At 44.0% G+C, this 21420-nt stretch overlaps 1 protein-coding gene across 1 annotated transcript in view; it reads right to left on the bottom strand.

Annotated features, from left to right (window-relative positions):
• Window positions 1–365: 365 nt before the first annotated feature.
• Window positions 366–21420, bottom strand: part of LOC115115734 (WD repeat-containing protein on Y chromosome-like) — a 46668-nt gene continuing 25613 nt past the window's right edge. Inside the window, 7 exon segments of the mRNA XM_065012641.1 lie at window positions 366–4726; window positions 11868–11893; window positions 11896–12010; window positions 13875–13966; window positions 14537–14691; window positions 15889–16106; window positions 16238–16383. Coding sequence (XP_064868713.1) covers window positions 4583–4726; window positions 11868–11893; window positions 11896–12010; window positions 13875–13966; window positions 14537–14691; window positions 15889–16106; window positions 16238–16383 — 896 coding nt within the window. The 3' untranslated portion in view covers window positions 366–4582.

The raw sequence follows: 21420 nt of genomic DNA, 5'->3' as shown, positions 1-21420 counted from the left end.
AAATAGAAACAAACTAAGAAAATAAATACAGAACCTTACACTTTGGGCCAGTAACCGAAAGGTTGCTGGTTCAAATCCCCAAGCCAAGTAGGTGAAAAATTGGTCCATGTGCCCTTGAGTAAAGGACTTAAATCTAATTCCTCCTCTAAGTGGCTCTGGATAAGAGCATCTGCTAAATGACACAAAAAAGTTAATATGATTAGCTATTGTTCTAACAAACATAAATGCTTGATGTAAAAATACACATTTTATTTAGATAGGCGGCGACCACACTTTTTCACAAATGACTGAGCTTTCCATTGAATCAAACTGTCGATTGTAAGTGTCACACTTGTTGAAATGAGAGGACCAAGGCGCAGTGTGCATAGAGTTCCACATGATATTTAATAGTGAAACTTACAACAAAAACAACAAAGAATATAACAAATGTGCAGTATTGCGGTGCTCAAGGCAACTATACAAAAACAAGATCCCACAAACAGGTGGGAAAAGGCTGCCTAAATATGATCCCCAATCAGAGACAACGATAGACAGCTGCCTCTCATTGGGAACCATACCAGGCCAACATAGAAAATGAAAAACTAGAACGCCCACCCTAATCACACCCTGACCCAACCAAATAGAGAAATAAAAAGTCTCTCTAAGGTCAGGGCGTGACAGTATGTGGTTCCTTAAAATGCCGTTGTCACAGTGTTTATTTAGCGAAGACAACGTTGGCCCATTCTAAATGTCCCCCTCGAAATAAACCTTGGTAGGCTAACAGTGATAGAGAGAAATCATTAAAACATACATATAATACGAGTTCAATCCATACTTCCTTCAGATTATCATCTAATGTCTGTGTTATGAACCATGAGTTGTTTACTAGCTGTGAGCTAACCCTGTCTGTGACTGTTTTATCCCAAACACTGCTCTGTTCCTACTAACAACGTTTTCCCTCTCTCCCCAGAAAGCCATAACCAAGCTTAAAATAGCCTAACCCTGGTTTTGGGGAAACACACAAGGAAGACACATACAGGAAATACATTGGGGGGAATTGAATTAGAAAAGACCACAACCAAACAACCCCAGGTTGTACGGTTTTATTTCTATAATTCAAATCTGCAGTGAAAAGGATAGGATAGATAATATTATACAAAAATGAATTGTGCTGATAAAGGTTTTAGTGTCCTGGTGGGAGCGGCGACCCGGAGAAGAGCTGGTCTGGGAACCAGCTCAAGTTCCTGCAGCACATTGTCAAGACAAACCTGAGATCAGACATAGCCCTAGTCTCAGAGTCCACGGAGACCATCATTATTCTGGAGTTGACAGTCTCTTGGGAATATCGTCTTGAGGAGGCATACGAGAGGAAGAGGGCCAAGTACGAGGGACTGGTCATCGACTGTCAGAAGCAGGTTTGGAAGGCTAGGTGATGCCTATCGAGGTAGGATGCAGGGGTTTTGCTGGGCAATCCCTCTACAGAGCCTACAACACACTTGGCATCAATGGAACGAAGAGGAGGAGAGCCATCAGCAACACCATTGAGGCAGCTGAAAAAGCCTCAAGATGGTTCTGGATCAAGAGAGGAGATCCATGGGGAGCAGCGACATGCCACCTGGACATAAGTCCGGGTCTGATCAACCTCGACTGGATCGCCTGGGTGAGGGTGTCTGATGTTGAAAGACCCAAAACACCCTATGACCCAGGTTACGTTACTGATGATGTGTCCATGTATTAATTCAATCAGTCATGAATGTGTCTCTCTACCCTTTCATTCACACACAGTGAAGCCTGGTGTGTTTTATGTTTACACGACATCACATGGTTCCTGTTATTGAGTCTTTGCAATGATGTCATGAGAACCAGAACATGTTGTTGGAGATGATAGTGCCAAACAGGTTGGATAGATAGTTGGGAAAGATTGGAGGATGAGGAGGAAGAGAGAGAGAGAGAGAGAGAGAGAGAGAGAGAGAGAGAGAGAGAGAGAGAGAGAAAAAAAGAACGAGGGGGGAGAGGTGATAAAATGAATAGATGAATAGATAAAGGACGAGAGAGAAGAAAATCCTTTGATGCTCTAGAGAGGAGTTCCAGCCAGTAGTTTAGTCATTACCCTGGCAGGATGCAAGCCATGTCATAACATAGCACCCAGTTACGTGCCATCAGGGTAGGCAGTGATGTGAAGTCAGGGTAGGCAGTACTAACCCTGTGGTAATCTAATAAAAAAAAGCTGTTATGAAAAGCCCAATACAATTTGTTATTATATTAAAAAAGTCATTCTTTGTTATTTAATATTGTTCTTGTTGGTTTTATACAAAAAAAATACAAAAATGTGCTAAAAGTGCATCAAAACCTCAGGAAAGGCAGCAGGATATTCATGCCTTTCTTTCCATCCATTCAAAGCCATTAAAATCCTTGAAGCGTGCGGCTTTATCTGACTCCAGTCACTATTTGTGTTTCCAAACTCATGGGCATTAATATGGAGTTGGTCCCCCCCTTGTCGTTGTAACAGCCTCCACTCTTCTGGGAAGGCGTTCCCACTAGATGTTGGAACATTTCTGCGGGGACTTGCTTCCATTCAGGCACAAGAGTATTGGTGACGTTGGGCACTGATGTTGGGCGATTGGGCCTGGCTCGTAGTTGGCGTTCCAATGCATCCCAAGTGTCGATGGGGTTGAGGTCAGGGCTCTGTGCAGGCCAGTCAAGTTCTTCCACACCGATCTTGACAAACCATTTCTGTATGGACCTCGCTTTGTGCACGGGGGTATTGTCATCTTGAAACAAGGAAAGGGCCTTCCCCAAACTACTGCAACAAAGTTGGAAGCACAGAAAAATTTAGAATGTCATTGTATGCTGTGGCATTAAGATTTCCCTTCACTGGAACTAAGGGGCCTTGCCTGAACCATGAAACACAGCCCCAGACCATTCATCCTCCTCCTCCAAACTTTACAGTCACCACTATGTATTCGGGCAGGTAGCATTCTCCTGGCATCTGCCAAACCCAGTTTTGGCCATCGGACTGCCAGATGGTGAAGCGTGATTCATCACTCCAGAGATCACGTTTCCACTGCTCCAGAGTCCAATGGCGGCGAGCTTTACACTACTCTAGCCGACGCTTGGCATGGTGCATGGTAATCTTTGCCCATTTCATGAAGCTCCTGACGAACAGTTATTGTTGCTTCCAGAAGCAGTTTGGAACTTGGTAGTCAGTGTTGCAACCAAGGACAGATGATTTTTACGTGCTACACACTTCAGCACTCGGGGGTCCCGTTCTGTGAGCTTGTGTGGCCTGCAATAAGTACTGCAATGCATCTCCGCCTCATGGACTGCACCAGATTTGTGAATTCTTGCTGTGAGATGTTACCACACTCTTCCACCAAGGCACCTGCAAGTTCCCAGACATTTCTGGGGGGAATGGCCCTAGCCCTTACCCTCCGATCCCAGACGTGCTCAATGGGATTGAGATCCGGGCTCTTCGCTGGCCATGGCAGAACACTGACATTCCTGTCTTGCAGGAAATCACGCACAGGACGAGCAGTATGGCTGGTGACATTGTCATGCTGGAGGGTCATGTCAGGATGAGCCTGCAGGAAGGGTACGACATGAGGGAGGAGGTTGTCTTCCCTGTAACGCACAGCGTTGATATTGCCTTCAATGACAACAAGCTCAGTCCGATGATGCTGTGACACACCGCACCAGACCATGACGGACCCTCCACCTCCAAATCGATACACCATCCCATCTGGTTTAGGTTTAGTGGGACTATCATTTGTTTTTCAACAGGACTATGACCAAACACACCTCCAGCCTGTGTAAGGGCTATTTGATCATGAAGGAGAGTGATGGGGTGCTACATCAGATGACCTGGCCTCCACAATCCCCCAACCTCAACCAAATTGAGATGGTTTGGGATGGGTCAGACCGAAGAGTGAAGGAAAAGGAGCCAACAAGTGCTCAGCATATGTGGAAATCCTTCAAGACGGCAAGGGTGGCTATTTGAAGAATCTCAAATATATTTGTTTAACACTTATTTGGTTACTACATGATTCCATATATGTGTTATTTCATTGTTTTGATGTCTTCACTATTATTCTGCAATGTAGAAAATAGTCAAATAAGGAGAAACCCTTGAATGAGTAGGTGTTCTAAAACTTTTAGCTGGTAGTGTATAATGTCTCCATATATTGGTCTAGTACCACCTATAATGTCTCTGGAAATTGGTCTGTTAGTGCCTCCTATTGGTTGTAACTGTGGATGCTACATCGGTCTACTGTTTGTCTGAGCTGAGTTCAGCATTGTGTTATTTTGTCAGAGGAAATTGAGATATGCTGATAATTAATTTCATGGGCTAATTATTTGGTTTTATTATTTATTATTATTATGAGTTGCATGTGAGGTATATAATATCATGCATGTTACATATGACATATTATTACATTATAATCTGATAGGAGAAGAGGAGGAGGAGGAGAGGTGGAGAGGAAGAGGAGAAGGAAGTGGAGTAGGAGGAGAGGAAGAGGAGAAGGAGGTGAAGGATAAGGAGGAAGAGGAGGAGGAAGAGAAGGAGACAGAAAGGAGGAGGAGAATAGTAGAAGGAAGAGGCTGGTCAGGTGGCTTCCTGTTCTTGCTCTGAGCTGTTGATTGACAGCTGTAGGGAGCTAAGCCCCGCTTCACTCACACAACTCAGAGTCTGACGCTGCATCCAAGGGCTCATGGGTAAATCCTCCGGCAGGAACACCTGCTGACAGTCCTGGGAGAGGGAGAGAGGGAGAAAGGAGACCGGAGGAGAGGAGGGTAAAGTAGGTGAATAGTGATGTGGGGATGAGGGGGAATGGAAGAGTTAAAGGAAGAGTTTGAGGTTCAAAGTTTAGGTTGAGAATACATTTCTCATGCAGGCTTACGACTGATGTTCCAACAACAAAACATATATTCCCTCAAGGCCTGACACTCTTTTTAAACCTCTCTTTCTTTACCTTTCTATTTCTATTTCCATCCCATCCTTTCTCCCTCACCAACCATCATTGAGTCGGCAGGCTAAAATCCCTCACATCAGGCAGAGCATAGCAACAAACTCACAACAAACACAGGAAGACAGACAGAGAGAGTAATTTTAGTGGAAGAGAGGGGGAAATAGAGGAAGAGAGGACAACAGGGGAAAAAAGAGGAAGAGAGTGGGAAATAGAGGAAGAGAGGGGGAAATAGAGGAAGAGAGGACGGCAGGGGGAAATAGAGGAAGAGAGGGGGAAATAGAGGAAAAGAGGAAGAGGGGGCGACAGGGGGAAATAGAGGAAGAGAGTGGGAAAAGAGGAAGAGAGTGGGAAATAGAGGAAGAGAGAGGCAAATAGAGGAAGAGAGTGGGAAATAGAGGAAGAGAGAGGGAAAAAGAGGAAGAGAGGACGACAGGGGGAAATAGAGGACAACAGGGGGAAATAGAGGACAACAGGGGGAAATAGAGGACAACAGAGGGAAATAGAGGAAGAGGGAAATAGAGGAAGAGAGAGGGAAATAGAGGCTGAGAGAGGGAAATAGAGGAAGAGAGGACGACAGGGGGAAATATAGGAAGAGAGTGGGAAATAGAGGAAAAAAGAGGAAGAGAGGACGACAGGGGGAAATAGAAGAAGAGAGTGGGAAAAAGAGGAAGAGAGTAGGAAATAGAGGAAGAGAGGACGACAGGGGGAAATAGAGGACAACAGGGGGAAATAGAGGCAGAGAGTGGGAAAAAGAGGAAGAGAGTGGGAAATAGAGGAAGAGAGAGGGAAATAGAGGAAGAGAGAGGGAAATAGAGGACGACAGGGGGAAATAGAGGAAGAGAGTGGGAAATAGAGGAAGAGAGTGGGAAAAGAGGAAGAGAGTGGGAAATAGAGGAAGAGAGTGGGAAATAGAGGAAGAGAGTGGGAAATAGAGGAAGAGAGGGTTATAGAGGAAGAGAGAGGGAAATAGAGGAAGAGAGAGGGAAATAGAGGAAGAGAGAGGGAAATAGAGGAAGAGAGAGGGAAATAGAGGACAACAGGTGGAAATAGAGGAAGAGAGTGGGAAATAGAGGAAGAGAGGGGGAAATAGAGGAAGAGAGGACGACAGGGGGAAATAGAGGAAGAGAGGGAGAAATAGAGGAAAAGAGGAAGAGAGGACGACAGGGGGAAATAGAGGAAGAGAGTGGGAAAAAGAGGAAGAGAGTGGGAAATAGAGGAAGAGAGAGGGAAATAGAGGAAGAGAGTGGGAAATAGAGGAAGAGAGTGGGAAATAGAGGAAGAGAGAGGGAGGGAAAGAGGAAGAGGGGGAAATAGAGGACAACAGGGTGAAATAGAGGACAACAGGGGGAAATAGAGGAAGAGAGAGGGAAATAGAGGAAGAGAGAGGGAAATAGAGGAAGAGAGAGGGAAATAGAGGAAGAGAGGACGACAGGGGGAAATATAGGAAGAGAGTGGGAAATAGAGGAAAAAAGAGGAAGAGAGGACGACAGGGGGAAATAGAGGAAGAGAGTAGGAAATAGAGGAAGAGAGGACGACAGGGGGAAATAGAGGACAACAGGGGGAAATAGAGGAAGAGAGTGGTAAAAAGAGGAAGAGAGTGGGAAATAGAGGAAGAGAGATGGAAATAGAGGAAGAGAGAGGGAAATAGAGGATGACAGGGGGAAATAGAGGAAGAGAGTGGGAAATAGAGGAAGAGAGTGGGAAATAGAGGAAGAGAGTGGGAAATAGAGGAAGAGAGTGGGAAATAGAGGAAGAGAGTTGGAAATAGAGGAAGAGAGAGGGAAATAGAGGAAGAGAGGACGACAGGGGGAAATAGAGGAAGAGAGTGGGAAATAGAGGAAGAGAGAGGGTTATAGAGGAAGAGAGAGGGAAATAGAGGAAGAGAGGACGACAGGGGGAAATAGAGGAAGAGAGTGGGAAATAGAGGAAGAGAGAGGGAAATAGAGGAAGAGAGAGGGAAATAGAGGACGACAGGGGGAAATAGAGGACAACAGGTGGAAATAGAGGAAGAGAGTGGGAAAAAGAGGAAGAGAGTGGGAAATAGAGGAAGAGAGAGGGAAATAGAGGAAGAGAGAGGGAAATAGAGGAAGAGAGGATGAAAGGGGGAAATAGAGGAAGAGAGTGGGAAATAGAGGAAGAGAGTGGGAAATAGAGGAAGAGAGAGGGAAATAGAGGAAGAGAGAGGGAAATAGAGGAAGAGAGTGGGAAATAGAGGAAGAGAGTTAAATAGAGGAAGAGAGTGGGAAAAATAGGAGGAGAGTGGGAAATAGAGGAAGACAGTGGGAAATAGAGGAAGAGAGTGGGAAATAGAGGAAGAGAGTTAAATAGAGGAAGAGAGTGGGAAAAAGAGGAAGAGAGTGGGAAATAGAGGAAGAGAGTGGGAAATAGAGAAAGAGAGTGGGAAATAGAGGAAGACAGTGGGAAATAGAGGAAGAGAGTGGGAAATAGAGGAAGAGAGTGGGAAATAGAGAAAGAGAGTGGGAAATAAAGGAAGAGAGGACGACAGGGGGAAATATAGGAAGAGAGTGGGAAATAGAGGAAAAAAGAGGAAGAGAGGACGACAGGGGGAAATAGAGGAAGAGAGTGGGAAATAGAGGAAGAGAGAGGGAAATAGAGGAAGAGAGAGGGAAATAGAGGAAGAGAGAGGGAAATAGAGGAAGAGAGTGTGAAATAGAGGAAGAGAGTTAAATAGAGGAAGAGAGTGGGAAAAATAGGAGGAGAGTGGGAAATAGAGGAAGAGAGTGGGAAATAGAGTGGGAAATAGAGGAAGAGAGTGGGAAATAGAGGAAGAGAGTGGGAAATAGAGGAAGAGAGTTAAATAGAGGAAGAGAGTGGGAAAAAGAGGAGGGGAGTGGGAAATAGAGGAAGAGAGTGGGAAAAAGAGGAGGAGAGTGGGAAATAGAGGAAGAGAGTGGGAAATAGAGGAAGAGAGTGGAAAATAGAGGAAGAGAGTGGGAAATAGAGGAAGACAGTGGGAAATAGAGGTGGGAAATAGAGGAAGAGAGTGGGAAATAGAGGAAGAGAGTGGGAAATAGAGGAAGAGAGTGGGAAATAGAGGAAGAGAGGACGACAGGGGGAAATATAGGAAGAGAGTGGGAAATAGAGGAAAAAAGAGGAAGAGAGGACGACAGGGGGAAATAGAGGAAGAGAGTGGGAAAAAGAGGAAGAGAGTAGGAAATAGAGGAAGAGAGGACGACAGGGGGAAATAGAGGACAACAGGGGGAAATAGAGGAAGAGAGTGGAAAAAAGAGGAAGAGAGTGGGAAATAGAGGAAGAGAGATGGAAATAGAGGAAGAGAGAGAGAAATAGAGGACGACAGGGGGAAATAGAGGAAGAGAGTGGAAAAAGAGGAAGAGAGTGGGAAATAGAGGAAGAGAGAGGGAAATAGAGGAAGAGAGTGGGAAATAGAGGAAGAGAGTGGGAAATAGAGGAAGAGAGAGGGAAAAAGAGGAAGAGAGGACGACAGGGGAAATAGAGGACAACAGGGGGAAATAGAGGACAACAGGGGGAAATAGAGGACAACAGAGGGAAATAGAGGAAAGAGAGGGAAATAGAGGAAGAGAGAGGGAAATAGAGAGCTGAAGAGAGAGGGAAATAGGAGGAAGAGAGGACGACAGGGGAAATATAGGAAGAGAGTGGGAAATAGAGGAAAAAAGAGGAAGAGAGGACGACAGGGGAAATAGAGGAAGAGAGTGGGAATGAGAGGAAGAGAGTAGGAAATAGAGGAAGAGAGGGACGACAGGGGGAAATAGAGGACAACAGGGGAAATAGAGGAAGAGAGTGGGAAAAAGAGGAAGAGAGTGGGAAATAGAGGAAGAGAGAGGGAAATAGAGGAAGAGAGAGGGAAATAGAGACAACAGGGGACGAGGGGAAGGGGGAAATAGAGGAAGAGAGTGGGAAATAGAGGAAGAGAGTGGGAAAAAAGAGAAAGAGAGTGGGAAATAGAGGAAGAGAGTGGGAAATAGAGGAAGAGAGTGGGAAATAGAGGAAAGAGAGGGAAATAGAGGAAGAGGGAAATAGAGGAAGAGAGAGGGAAATAGAGGAAGAGAAGAGGGAAATAGAAAGAGGGGGAGGAAGAGAGTGGGAAATAGAGGAAGAGAGAAATGGGAAATAGAGGAAGAGAGTGGGAAATAGAGGAAGATAGTTAAATAGAGGAAGAGAGTGGGAAATAGAGGAAGAGAGTGGGAAATAGAGGAAAGAGAGGGAAATAGAGGAAGAGAGAGGGAAATAGAGGAAGAGAGAGGGAAATAGAGGAAAGAGAGGGGAAATAGAGGAAGATAGTTAAATAGAGGAAGAGAGTGGGGAAATAGAGGAAGAGAGTGGGAAATAGAGGAAGATAGTTAAATAGAGGAAGAGAGTGGGAAATAGAGGAAGAGAGTGGGAAATAGAGGAAAGAGAGGGAAATAGAGTGGGAAAAGAGAGTGGGAAATAGAGGAAGATAGTTAAATAGAGAGGAAGAGGAAGTGGGAAATAGAGGAAGAGGAAAAGAGAGTTAAATAGAGGAAGAGAGTGGGAAATAGAGGAAGAGAGTGGGAAATAGAGGAGGAGAGAGGGAAATAGAGGAAGAGAGTGGGAAATAGAGGAAGAGAAATAGAGAGGGAAAGGAAGAGGAGAGGGATAGAGTGGGAAGAAGAGAGGATAGGGAAGAGAGGGAAATAGAGGAAGAAATAGAGGAAGAGTTAAAGAGATAAATAGAGGAAGAAATAGAGGAAGAGAGTGGGAAATAGAGGAAAGAGAGTTAAAAGAGGAAGAGAGTGGGAAATAGAGGAAGAGAGTGGGAAATAGAGGAAGAGTGGGAAATAGAGGAAGTGGGAAATAGAGGAAGAGAGTGGGAAATAGAGGAAGAGAGGGGGAAATAAGGAGAGGGAAATAGAGGAAGACAGTGGGAAATAGAGGAAGAGAGAGTGGGAAATAGAGGAAGAGAGGAGAGGGAAATAGAGGAAGAGAGAGGGAAATAGAGGAAGAGAGGAAAAAAGAGGACAGGGGAAATAGAGGAAGAGAGTGGGAAATAGAGGAAGAGAGAGGGAAATAGAGGAGACAGAGGGGAAATAGAGGATAGAGGAAGAGAGTGGAAATAGAGGAAGAGAGTGGGAAAAAGAGGAAGAGAGTGGGAAATAGAGGAAGAGAGACAGGGGGAAATAGAGGAAGAGAGTGGGAAAAGAGGAGGAAGAGAGAGGGAAATAGAGGAAAGAGAGGGGAAATAGAGGAAGAGAGTGGGAAATAGAGGAAGAGAGTGGGAAATAGAGGAAGAGAGTGGGAAATAGAGGAAGAGAGAGGGAAATAGGGAAATAGAGGAAGAAATAGAGGAAGAGAGAGGGAAATAGAGGAAGAGAGTGGAAATAGAGGAAGAGAGTTAAAGAGGATGACAGGGAAATAGGAGGAGAGAGTGGGGAAATAGAGGAAAGAGAGGAAATAGAGGAAGAGAGAGGAAATAGAGGAAGGGTGGGAAATAGAGGAAGAGAGAGGGAAATAGAGAGAGAAGAAGAGAGAAGGAAATAAACTGTATCCAGAGTCTGGGAAATAGAGGAAGTAAGAGGGAAATGCAGACAAATACATTTCTCCCCAAAAACTTGGGAAATAGAGGAAGAGATAGGGAAAAGAGAACAGGAAATATTCCTTCTGCTCTGGAAGACTCTGGGAAATCCATCAGAGAGTGGGAAATAGAGGAAGAGAGTGGGAAATAGAGGAAGTTGCAGTTAAATCTTGGGAAATAGAGGAAGAGACTAGAGGAAGAGAGTGGGAAATAGAGGAAGAGAGTGGGAAATAAAGGATGGAAATAGAGGTTAGAGTGGGAAAAAGGAAGAGAGTGGGAAATTGAGGAAGAGAGTGGAAATCAGAGGAAGAGAGTGGGAAATAGAGGAACTATTAAATAGAGGAAGAAGTGGGAAACAGAGGAAGTCAAGTTCATTATCAGCCAAATGTGTATAAATAGAGGAACAATGGGAAATAGAGGAATACAGTGGGAAATAGCAGGAAACAGTGGGAAGTAGAGGAAGAGAGTGGGTTAGTGAAGGGAGGGAAAAAGCCTGAGACACGCTCTGATGGACCCAGGTAGAGGAGAGACCTTTGACCTACAGGAAGAGAGAGGGAAATAAGGCCTGGAAGGGTGGGAAAAGCCCCCGATGGAAATACAGGAAGAGCTGAACGGAAAAAGAGGAAGAGATGGGAACCATAGAGAGGAAGAGAGAGGGAAATATAGGAAGAGAGGCCCCCAGAGGAAGCTGGTGACACTGAGAAGACCTGGGAAATAGAGGAAGGGAGGGAAATAGAGGTTCTGAGTTGGAAATAGAGGAAAGAAGTGCCACCAGGTCTAGTGTCTGTGAGATAGGGAAGAGAGTGGGAAATAGAGGAAAGTTAAAAGAGGAAGAGAGAGGGAAATAGAGGAAGAGAGAGGGAAATAGAGGAAGAGAGAGGGAAATAGAGGAAGGGAATAAAGAGAGATTGTGAAAGAGAAGAAAATAAACTGTATCCAGAGTCTGTTGCTATGTAACGGTGCAGACAAATACATTTCTCCCCAAAAACTGTCTGAAATAGAACAGCAAATATTCCTTCTGCTCTGTTTGAGACTCTTCCCTATCCATCATGCTTTTTCTGATTACTCCAGTCCTTCCGACCATGGAATGTGCAGCCACAAGTCTTTGCCTAAAGGATGTGGAGTTACGTTGTAAAATGTATTCTGCATTGATCAGTGGTGTCTTTCAGTTCTATTTACTGGCAATTACTATTATAATGCTGGTGTAAGAAACACAGAGTTGAAAGTCAAGTTCATTATCAGCCAAATGTGTATAAACCCAGTAACAATACAATGCAATACAGTGCATGCATCAACAGTAGTTGAATTAGGTGGGTTAGTGTTGGGCTGCAACAAAAGCCTGTACACGCTCTGATGGACCCAGGTTTGATGACCTTTGACCGGGTCACCTGCACGGCCAAGGCCTGGAAGGGGTGCACAAGCGGGTGATGGGGAAGAGGTTATTGACGTTGATGTCACCAAATACCCGCCTCCTCTCTCCTAACTGCCATCTTCCTCTGGATGCCCCATACAGCTGGTGACACTGAGACACCTGGGGGAGGGGGAGGGAGATTAGGTTCTGGTTGTAAATGGGTGAATTGTGCCACCAGGTCTAGTGTCTGTGAGATAGGGAGTGAGAGGGAGAAAGAGGAAGAAAGAGGGAGAGAGGGGAGAGAGGGAGAGGGAGTGAGAGTGCTGGAGAGGGTGCTGGAGACTTACAGTTGTTCCATTCATCTTAAGATAGCTACAGTAGGTGAAACAACCACATATTACTGTCATAGCAAGTCACTGTTATTGTTTGTTATTGTTTGAGACGTGTGCTCTGACTATCTCTGGTAGTCAGTGATCAGTTGGAACAGTCAGAACAAGCTCTGAGTTGGAGCATGAGTTGAAAGCATGAGTTGCAGTGTGTTGCTTATTGATGTGCTGTTGCTGTGTGTTGGGGTTTGTGTTGGAGTGTGTGTGATGTGTTGGAGCATGAGTTGGAGCATGAGTTGGAGCATGAGTTGGAGCGGGAGCTTGGAGCGTGTGCTGGAGCGTGTGCTGGAGCGTGTGTTGGAGCGTGAGTTGGAGCGGGTGTTGGAGCGTGAGTTGGAGCGTGAGTTGGAGCATGTGTTGGAGCGGGTGTTGGAGCATGAGCGGGTGTTGGAGCGGGTGCTTGGAGCTGATGTGCTGGAGCGGGTGCTGGAGCGGAGTTGGAGCGTGAGTTGGAGCGCGTGAGTTGGAGTCAGTCTTACCCTGATGTGCTGGAGCGTGTGCTGGAGCGTGTGCTGGAGCGGGTGCTGGAGCGTGTGCTTGGAGCGTGAGTTGGAGCATGAGTTGGAGTCAGTCTTACCCTGATGTGCTGGAGCGTGTGCTGGAGCGTGAGTTGGAGCGTGAGTTGGAGCATGAGTTGGAGCATGAGTTGGAGCGTGAGTTGGAGCGTGAGTTGGAGCATGAGTTGGAGCGTGAGTTGGAGCATGAGTTGGAGCATGAGTTGGAGCATGAGTTGGAGTCGGTCTTACCCTGATGTGCTGGAGCGTGTGCTGGAGCGTGAGTTGGAGCGTGAGTTGGAGCATGAGTTGGAGCATGAGTTGGAGCATGAGTTGGAGCATGAGTTGGAGTCAGTCTTACCCTGATGTGCTGGAGCGTGTGCTGGAGCGTGAGTTGGAGCGTGAGTTGGAGCGTGAGTTGGAGCGTGAGTTGGAGCATGAGTTGGAGCATGAGTTGGAGCATGAGTTGGAGTCAGTCTTACCCTGATGTGCTGGAGCGTGTGCTGGAGCGTGAGTTGGAGCGTGAGTTGGAGCGTGAGTTGGAGTCAGTCTTACCCTGATGTGCTGGAGCGTGTGCTGGAGCGTGTGCTGGAGCGTGTGCTGGAGCGTGAGTTGGAGCATGAGTTGGAGTCAGTCTTACCCTGATGTGCTGGAGCGTGTGCTGGAGCGTGAGTTGGAGCGTGAGTTGAGTTGGAGCATGAGTTGGAGCGTGAGTTGGAGCGTGAGTTGGAGCATGAGTTGGAGCGTGAGTTGGAGCGTGAGTTGGAGCGTGAGTTGGAGCGTGAGTTGGAGCATGAGTTGGAGCGTGAGTTGGAGCGTGTGCTGGAGCGTGAGTTGGAGCGTGAGTTGGAGCATGAGTTGGAGCGTGAGTTGGAGCGTGAGTTGGAGCGTGAGTTGGAGCATGAGTTGGAGCATGAGTTGGAGCATGAGTTGGAGTCAGTCTTACCCTGATGTGCTGGAGCGTGTGCTGGAGCGTGAGTTGGAGCGTGAGGTGGAGCGTGAGTTGGAGCATGAGTTGGAGCATGAGTTGGAGCATGAGTTGGAGCATGAGTTGGAGCATGAGTTGGAGTCAGTCTTACCCTGATGTGCTGGAGCGTGTGCTGGAGCGTGAGTTGGAGCGTGAGTTGGAGCGTGTGTTGGAGCGTGAGATGGAGTCAGTCTTACCCTGATGTGTTGAGCGTGACTTGGAGCAGGGCTCTCCTCTGTGCCGACAGGTTCTGTCTGGTTCTCTGGTGTTGGGGCTTCCTCTACAGGCCCTGCAGGGAGGAAACTGTTCAATGTGGGTATAATCATGTGTGTGTGTGTGTGTGTGTGTGTGTGTGTGTGTGTGTGTGTGTGTGTGTGTGTGGCTTGAAAGAGGAGCACAGCTAATCAATTATTTTGACAGGGACATAGGCAGACTGGGAGAGGAACGTGTACACACACACACACACCTCAATTCTAGCCTCTGGGTTCTGACTGGAACGTTTGCCAAACATACTAAACTACTGCTCCAATTCTACTGTTCTAGAATGTCAAGAATGTCCAGAGTCCATGCTTTATAACGCAGTTAAATTGAATTATAGTATCAGGTTTTATTGGGTCTGGCTATGACCTCTCTGGCTTTACAGTGACCTTTCTCCTTCCTCTGCCACTGTGTGTTAGACTTCTGTTGTAGGGCCACTGTGTGTTAGACTTCTGTCGTAGGGCCACTGTGTGTTAGACTCCTGTCGTAGGGCCACTGTTTCAGACTGCTGTCGTAGGGCCACTGTGTGTGTGTGTGTGTGTGTTTCTGTCCATGCGTTGGGGACTGTGTGTATGAACACCTGTTTGTTGCTAATAGTTACCTTCATAAATCCATTCCTCCGGTGAACCCGGACCCCCGCTGAAAAGGTCAGATGTTTGACCTGTGACCTCGCTGCTCTGTGATGGGTCACATTCACTCTCAATCTTCTTCTCCCTTTCTTCCTTCTCCTCCTCAGCCAGGTTGTTTACCTGGTCTCTGTATAGAAAACAGCCAGGTTGTTTACCTGGTCTCTGTACAGAAAACAGCCAGGTTGTTTACCTGGTCTCTGTATAGAAATCAGAGTTTGATAAAAACTTACATCTAACCTTGACTTATCATTGATATAAATCACTTTCAAGAGAGACTTTGTAGAAAACATTTGACTAATGATCTGTTTTTTGAGAACTTATGTTTCAGGGAGCTTAATTGTCCAGTAAACATCTAATGACATGTTTTTGTATGCTACAGTGTTTACTAGGGTTGTACCACAGTGGCCTCATGACCACTAAAACCATACCACACACACTGTCACACCAGGCCTGCCCTCAGATAACATATTGATTAGTGTGTGTGCCTCTTTCCCTTGGGAAGATTGATGACGTTCTGTTCACCACATCCCCACAACAGCAAACGGTTGCTATGGCTGACTCTATATCCAGTCACTCACTCACACACTACTGAAAAGCGTCCATACCGAACCAAACTCCATCTGGTTTCATTTAGCTATGTTTACAGTAAACTTTCAACAGGAGTCAATCAATGTGGTTGTCGAAAAAGTTAGCCAATTCATCAGGATTTCTTTCTCATGGCTTCCCATCAGAATTCACACACACACACACACACACACACACACACACACACACACACACACACACACACACACACACACACACACACACACACACACACACACACACACACACACACACACACACACACACACACACACACACACACACACACACACACACACACACACACACACACACACACACACACACACACACACAGTCTTTACAGTTCAGCCTAGCCCTCTTCTATGCCTCCTACAAATCCTCTTCAACATTTTAACATCTTTCAACATCATTCATATGATGCAAATCTCTCATTTTGTGTTTTTTTTGAGTCTAGAAATACACCCGGTTCTTACAGAAATATTCGCCAGCCCACATCGACACACCAGGCCAGACTGCTTAATTCTGTGGTACTTTTAGATCTATAATGGGAGTTCTATATATAAAAGACTACAAAGGAGTAGATTGAGAAAGCCTCGGTAGGCCTAGAAGTTACAAAGGACAACAAAAACAAGTTAGGAAAAATGGAGACCCATAAAACAGTAGATGTTTAGAGCTTAGTGATGTTGATCCAACTGGACTACTTCTGGATTACTGACAGAATAGACCACTTCACTACCTGGAGGTGTGGTGAGGGGCTGGGTCAGTGAGGCTCCACTGTGGTTCCTGTCCAAAGGAACCTACATGCCCTCCCTCCCCCGTCCACACTCTGCTGGTCCCATCCACAGAGCCAGAGAGGAAGAAGAGTCTCTCTGTGTACACCAGCACTTCAACACTCACTATTGCCCCCTCATGGGCCCTCCAGGACTGCAGGAGAGGAGGGTGGCTTGAGGAGGGCTGGGGAGGTGAAACATGTGAAGATAGAGTACAGTGTAAAACACATAAAACAGAGGTGTATCCTACATTTGCATTTACAATACTCAAAAACTCTCACACATTCACATACATGTACACACACCAACCCTGACCTCCTGTGTGATGCATAGCGCGTACTGAGAGATGTCCCAGACCTGAACACACCCTGCTGTGTCTCCAGTGACCAGGATGTTGTTCTCCTGGTCTGAAGTTAGCCCCAACACACACTCTTTCTCTCCACCAGGGGCATAGAACTGACCTGAGAGGGAGAGCGAGAGACAGACATGATAATACTGTATACTCCAGACAGAGAGACATGATAATACTGTATACTCCAGACAGAGAGACATGATAATACTGTATACTCCAGACAGAGAGACATGATAATACTGTATACTCCAGACAGAGAGACATGATAATACTGTATACTCCAGACAGAGAGAGATGACAATACTGTATACTCCAGACAGACATGATAATACTGTATACTCCAGACAGAGAGAGATGATAATACTGTATACTCCAGACAGAGAGATGACAATACTGTATACTCCAGACAGAGAGAGATGACAATACTGTATACTCCAGACAGACATGATAATACTGTATACTCCAGACAGAGAGAGATGACAATACTGTATACTCCAGACAGACATGATAATACTGTATACTCCAGACAGAGAGAGATGACAATACTGTATACTCCAGACAGAGAGAGATGACAATACTGTATACTCCAGACAGACATGATAATACTGTATACTCCAGACAGAGAGAGATGATAATACTGTATAATCCAGACAGAGAGAGATGATAATACTGTATACTCCAGACAGAGAGCCATGATAATACTGTATACTCCAGACAGACATGATAATACTGTATAATCCAGACAGACATGATAATACTGTATACTCCAGACAGACATGATAATACTGTATACTCCAGACAGACATGATAATACTGTATACTCCAGACAGAGAGCCATGATAATACTGTATACTCCAGACAGACATGATAATACTGTATAATCCAGACAGAGAGAGATGATAATACTGTATACTCCAGACAGAGAGATGACAATACTGTATAATCCAGACAGAGAGAGATGATAATACTGTATACTCCAGACAGACATGATAATATTGTATACTCCAGACAGACATGATAATATTGTATACTCCAGACAGAGAGAGATGATAATACTGTATACTCCAGACAGAGAGACATGATAATACTGTATACTCCAGACAGACATGATAATACTGTATACTCCAGACAGAGAGATGACAATACTGTATAATCCAGACAGAGAGAGATGATAATACTGTATACTCCAGACAGAGAGAGATGATAATACTGTATACTCCAGACAGAGAGAGATGATAATACTGTATACTCCAGACAGAGAGACATGATAATACTGTATACTCCAGACAGAGAGAGATGATAATACTGTATACTCCAGACAGAGAGAGATGATAATACTGTATACTCCAGACAGAGAGAGATGATAATACTGTATACTCCAGACAGAGAGATGATAATACTGTATACTCCAGACAGAGAGAGATGATAATACTGTATACTCCAGACAGAGAGAGATGATAATACTGTATACTCCAGACAGAGAGATGATAATACTGTATACTCCAGACAGAGAGAGATGATAATACTGTATACTCCAGACAGAGAGACATGATAATACTGTATACTCCAGACAGACATGATAATACTGTATACTCCAGACAGACATGATAATACTGTATACTCCAGAGACATGATAATACTGTATACTCCAGACAGAGACATGATAATACTGTATACTCCAGACAGAGAGATGACAATACTGTATAATCCAGACAGAGAGAGATGATAATACTGTATACTCCAGACAGAGAGATGATAATACTGTATACTCCAGACAGACATGATAATACTGTATACTCCAGACAGACATGATAATACTGTATACTCCAGACAGAGAGAGATGATAATACTGTATAATCCAGACAGAGAGAGATGATAATACTGTATACTCCAGACAGAGAGACATGATAATACTGTATACTCCAGACAGACATGATAATACTGTATACTCCAGACAGAGAGCCATGATAATACTGTATACTCCAGACAGACATGATAATACTGTATAATCCAGACAGAGAGAGATGATAATACTGTATACTCCAGACAGAGAGATGACAATACTGTATACTCCAGACAGACATGATAATACTGTATACTCCAGACCAGACTGTATAATCCAGACAGAGAGATGATAATACTGTATAATCCAGACAGAGAGAGATGATAATACTGTATACTCCAGACAGAGACATGATAATACTGTATACTCCAGACAGAGAGATGATAATACTGTATACTCCAGACAGAGAGAGATGACAGAGAGATGATAATCCAGACAGAGAGAGATGATAATACTGTATACTCCAGACAGAGAGAGATGATAATACTGTATACTCCAGACAGAGAGAGATGATAATACTGTATACTCCAGACAGAGAGAGATGATAATACTGTATACTCCAGACAGAGAGACATGATAATACTGTATACTCCAGACAGAGAGAGATGATAATACTGTATACTCCAGACAGAGAGAGATGATAATACTGTATACTCCAGACAGAGAGACGTGATAATACTGTATACTCCAGACAGAGAGACATGATAATACTGTATACTCCAGACAGAGAGAGATGATAATACTGTATATATCCAGACAGAGAGACATGATAATACTGTATACTCCAGACAGACATGATAATACTGTATACTCCAGACAGAGAGATGATAATACTGTATACTCCAGACAGAGAGAGACATGATAATACTGTATACTCCAGACAGACAGACATGATAATACTGTATACTCCAGACAGAGAGACATGATAATACTGTATACTCCAGACAGAGAGATGATAATACTGTATACTCCAGACAGACATGATAATACTGTATACTCCAGACAGAGAGATGATAATACTGTATACTCCAGACAGAGAGACATGATAATACTGTATACTCCAGACAGAGAGACATGATAATACTGTATACTCCAGACAGAGAGACATGATAATACTGTATACTCCAGACAGAGAGACATGATAATACTGTATACTCCAGACAGAGAGAGATGATAATACTGTATACTCCAGACAGAGAGAGATGATAATACTGTATACTCCAGACAGAGAGAGAATACTGTATCCAGACAGAGATGATAATACTGATAATACTGTATACTCCAGACAGAGAGAGATGATAATACTGTATACTCCAGACAGAGAGAGATGATAATACTGTATACTCCAGACAGAGAGAGATGATAATACTGTATATCCAGACAGAGAGAGATGATAATACTGTATACTCCAGACAGAGAGACATGATAATACTGTATACTCCAGACAGAGATGATAATACTGTATACTCCAGACAGACATGATAATACTGTATACTCCAGACAGAGACATGATAATACTGTATAATCCAGACAGAGAGAGATGATAATACTGTATACTCCAGACAGACATGATAATATTGTATACTCCAGACAGAGAGATGATAATACTGTATACTCCAGACAGAGAGAGATGATAATACTGTATACTCCAGACAGAGAGAGATGATAATACTGTATACTCCAGACAGAGAGATGATAATACTGTATACTCCAGACAGAGAGAGATGATAATACTGTATAATCCAGACAGAGAGAGATGATAATACTGTATACTCCAGACAGAGAGAGATGATAATACTGTATACTCCAGACAGAGAGATGATAATACTGTATACTCCAGACAGAGAGAGATGATAATACTGTATACTCCAGACAGAGAGCCATGATAATACTGTATACTCCAGACAGACATGATAATACTGTATAATCCAGACAGAGAGCCATGATAATACTGTATAATCCAGACAGAGAGCCATGATAATACTGTATACTCCAGACAGAGAGAGATGATAATACTGTATAATCCAGACAGAGAGATGATAATACTGTATACTCCAGACAGAGAGATGATAATACTGTATAATCCAGACAGAGAGCCATGATAATACTGTATAATCCAGACAGAGAGCCATGATAATACTGTATACTCCAGACAGAGAGAGATGATAATACTGTATAATCCAGACAGAGAGATGATAATACTGTATACTCCAGACAGAGAGATGATAATACTGTATACTCCAGACAGAGAGACATGATAATACTGTATACTCCAGACAGACATGATAATACTGTATACTCCAGACAGACATGATAATACTGTATACTCCAGACACAGAGAGATGACAATACTGTATACTCCAGACAGACATGATAATACTGTATACTCCAGACAGAGAGACATGATAATACTGTATACTCCAGACAGAGAGAGATGATAATACTGTATACTCCAGACAGAGAGAGATGATAATACTGTATACTCCAGACAGAGAGACATGATAATACTGTATACTCCAGACAGAGAGAGATGATAATACTGTATACTCCAGACAGACATGATAATACTGTATACTCCAGACAGAGAGATGATAATACTGTATACTCCAGACAGAGAGAGATGATAATACTGTATACTCCAGACAGAGAGAGATGATAATACTGTATACTCCAGACAGACAGAGAGAGATGATAATACTGTATATCCAGACAGAGAGAGATGATAATACTGTATACTCCAGACAGAGAGAGATGATAATACTGTATACTCCAGACAGAGAGATGATAATACTGTATACTCCAGACAGAGAGAGATGATAATACTGTATAATCCAGACAGAGAGAGATGATAATACTGTATACTCCAGACAGAGAGACATGATAATACTGTATACTCCAGACAGAGAGAGATGATAATACTGTATACTCCAGACAGAGAGACATGATAATACTGTATACTCCAGACAGAGAGACATGATAATACTGTATACTCCAGACAGACATGATAATACCATGATAATACTGTATACTCCAGACAGAGAGAGATGATAATACTGTATACTCCAGACAGAGAGATGATAATACTGTATACTCCAGACAGAGAGATGATAATACTGTATACTCCAGACAGAGAGATGATAATACTGTATACTCCAGACAGAGAGACATGATAATACTGTATACTCCAGACAGAGAGACATGATAATACTGTATACTCCAGACAGAGAGAGATGATAATACTGTATACTCCAGACAGACATGATAATACTGTATACTCCAGACAGAGAGATGATAATACTGTAT

Source organism: Oncorhynchus nerka, linkage group LG28 (assembly GCF_034236695.1).
Source record: "Oncorhynchus nerka isolate Pitt River linkage group LG28, Oner_Uvic_2.0, whole genome shotgun sequence".
Classification (NCBI taxonomy): domain Eukaryota; kingdom Metazoa; phylum Chordata; class Actinopteri; order Salmoniformes; family Salmonidae; genus Oncorhynchus; species Oncorhynchus nerka.
The sequence above is the reverse complement of the archived record's forward strand: the minus strand, read 5'-3'. Positions and strand labels throughout refer to the sequence as shown.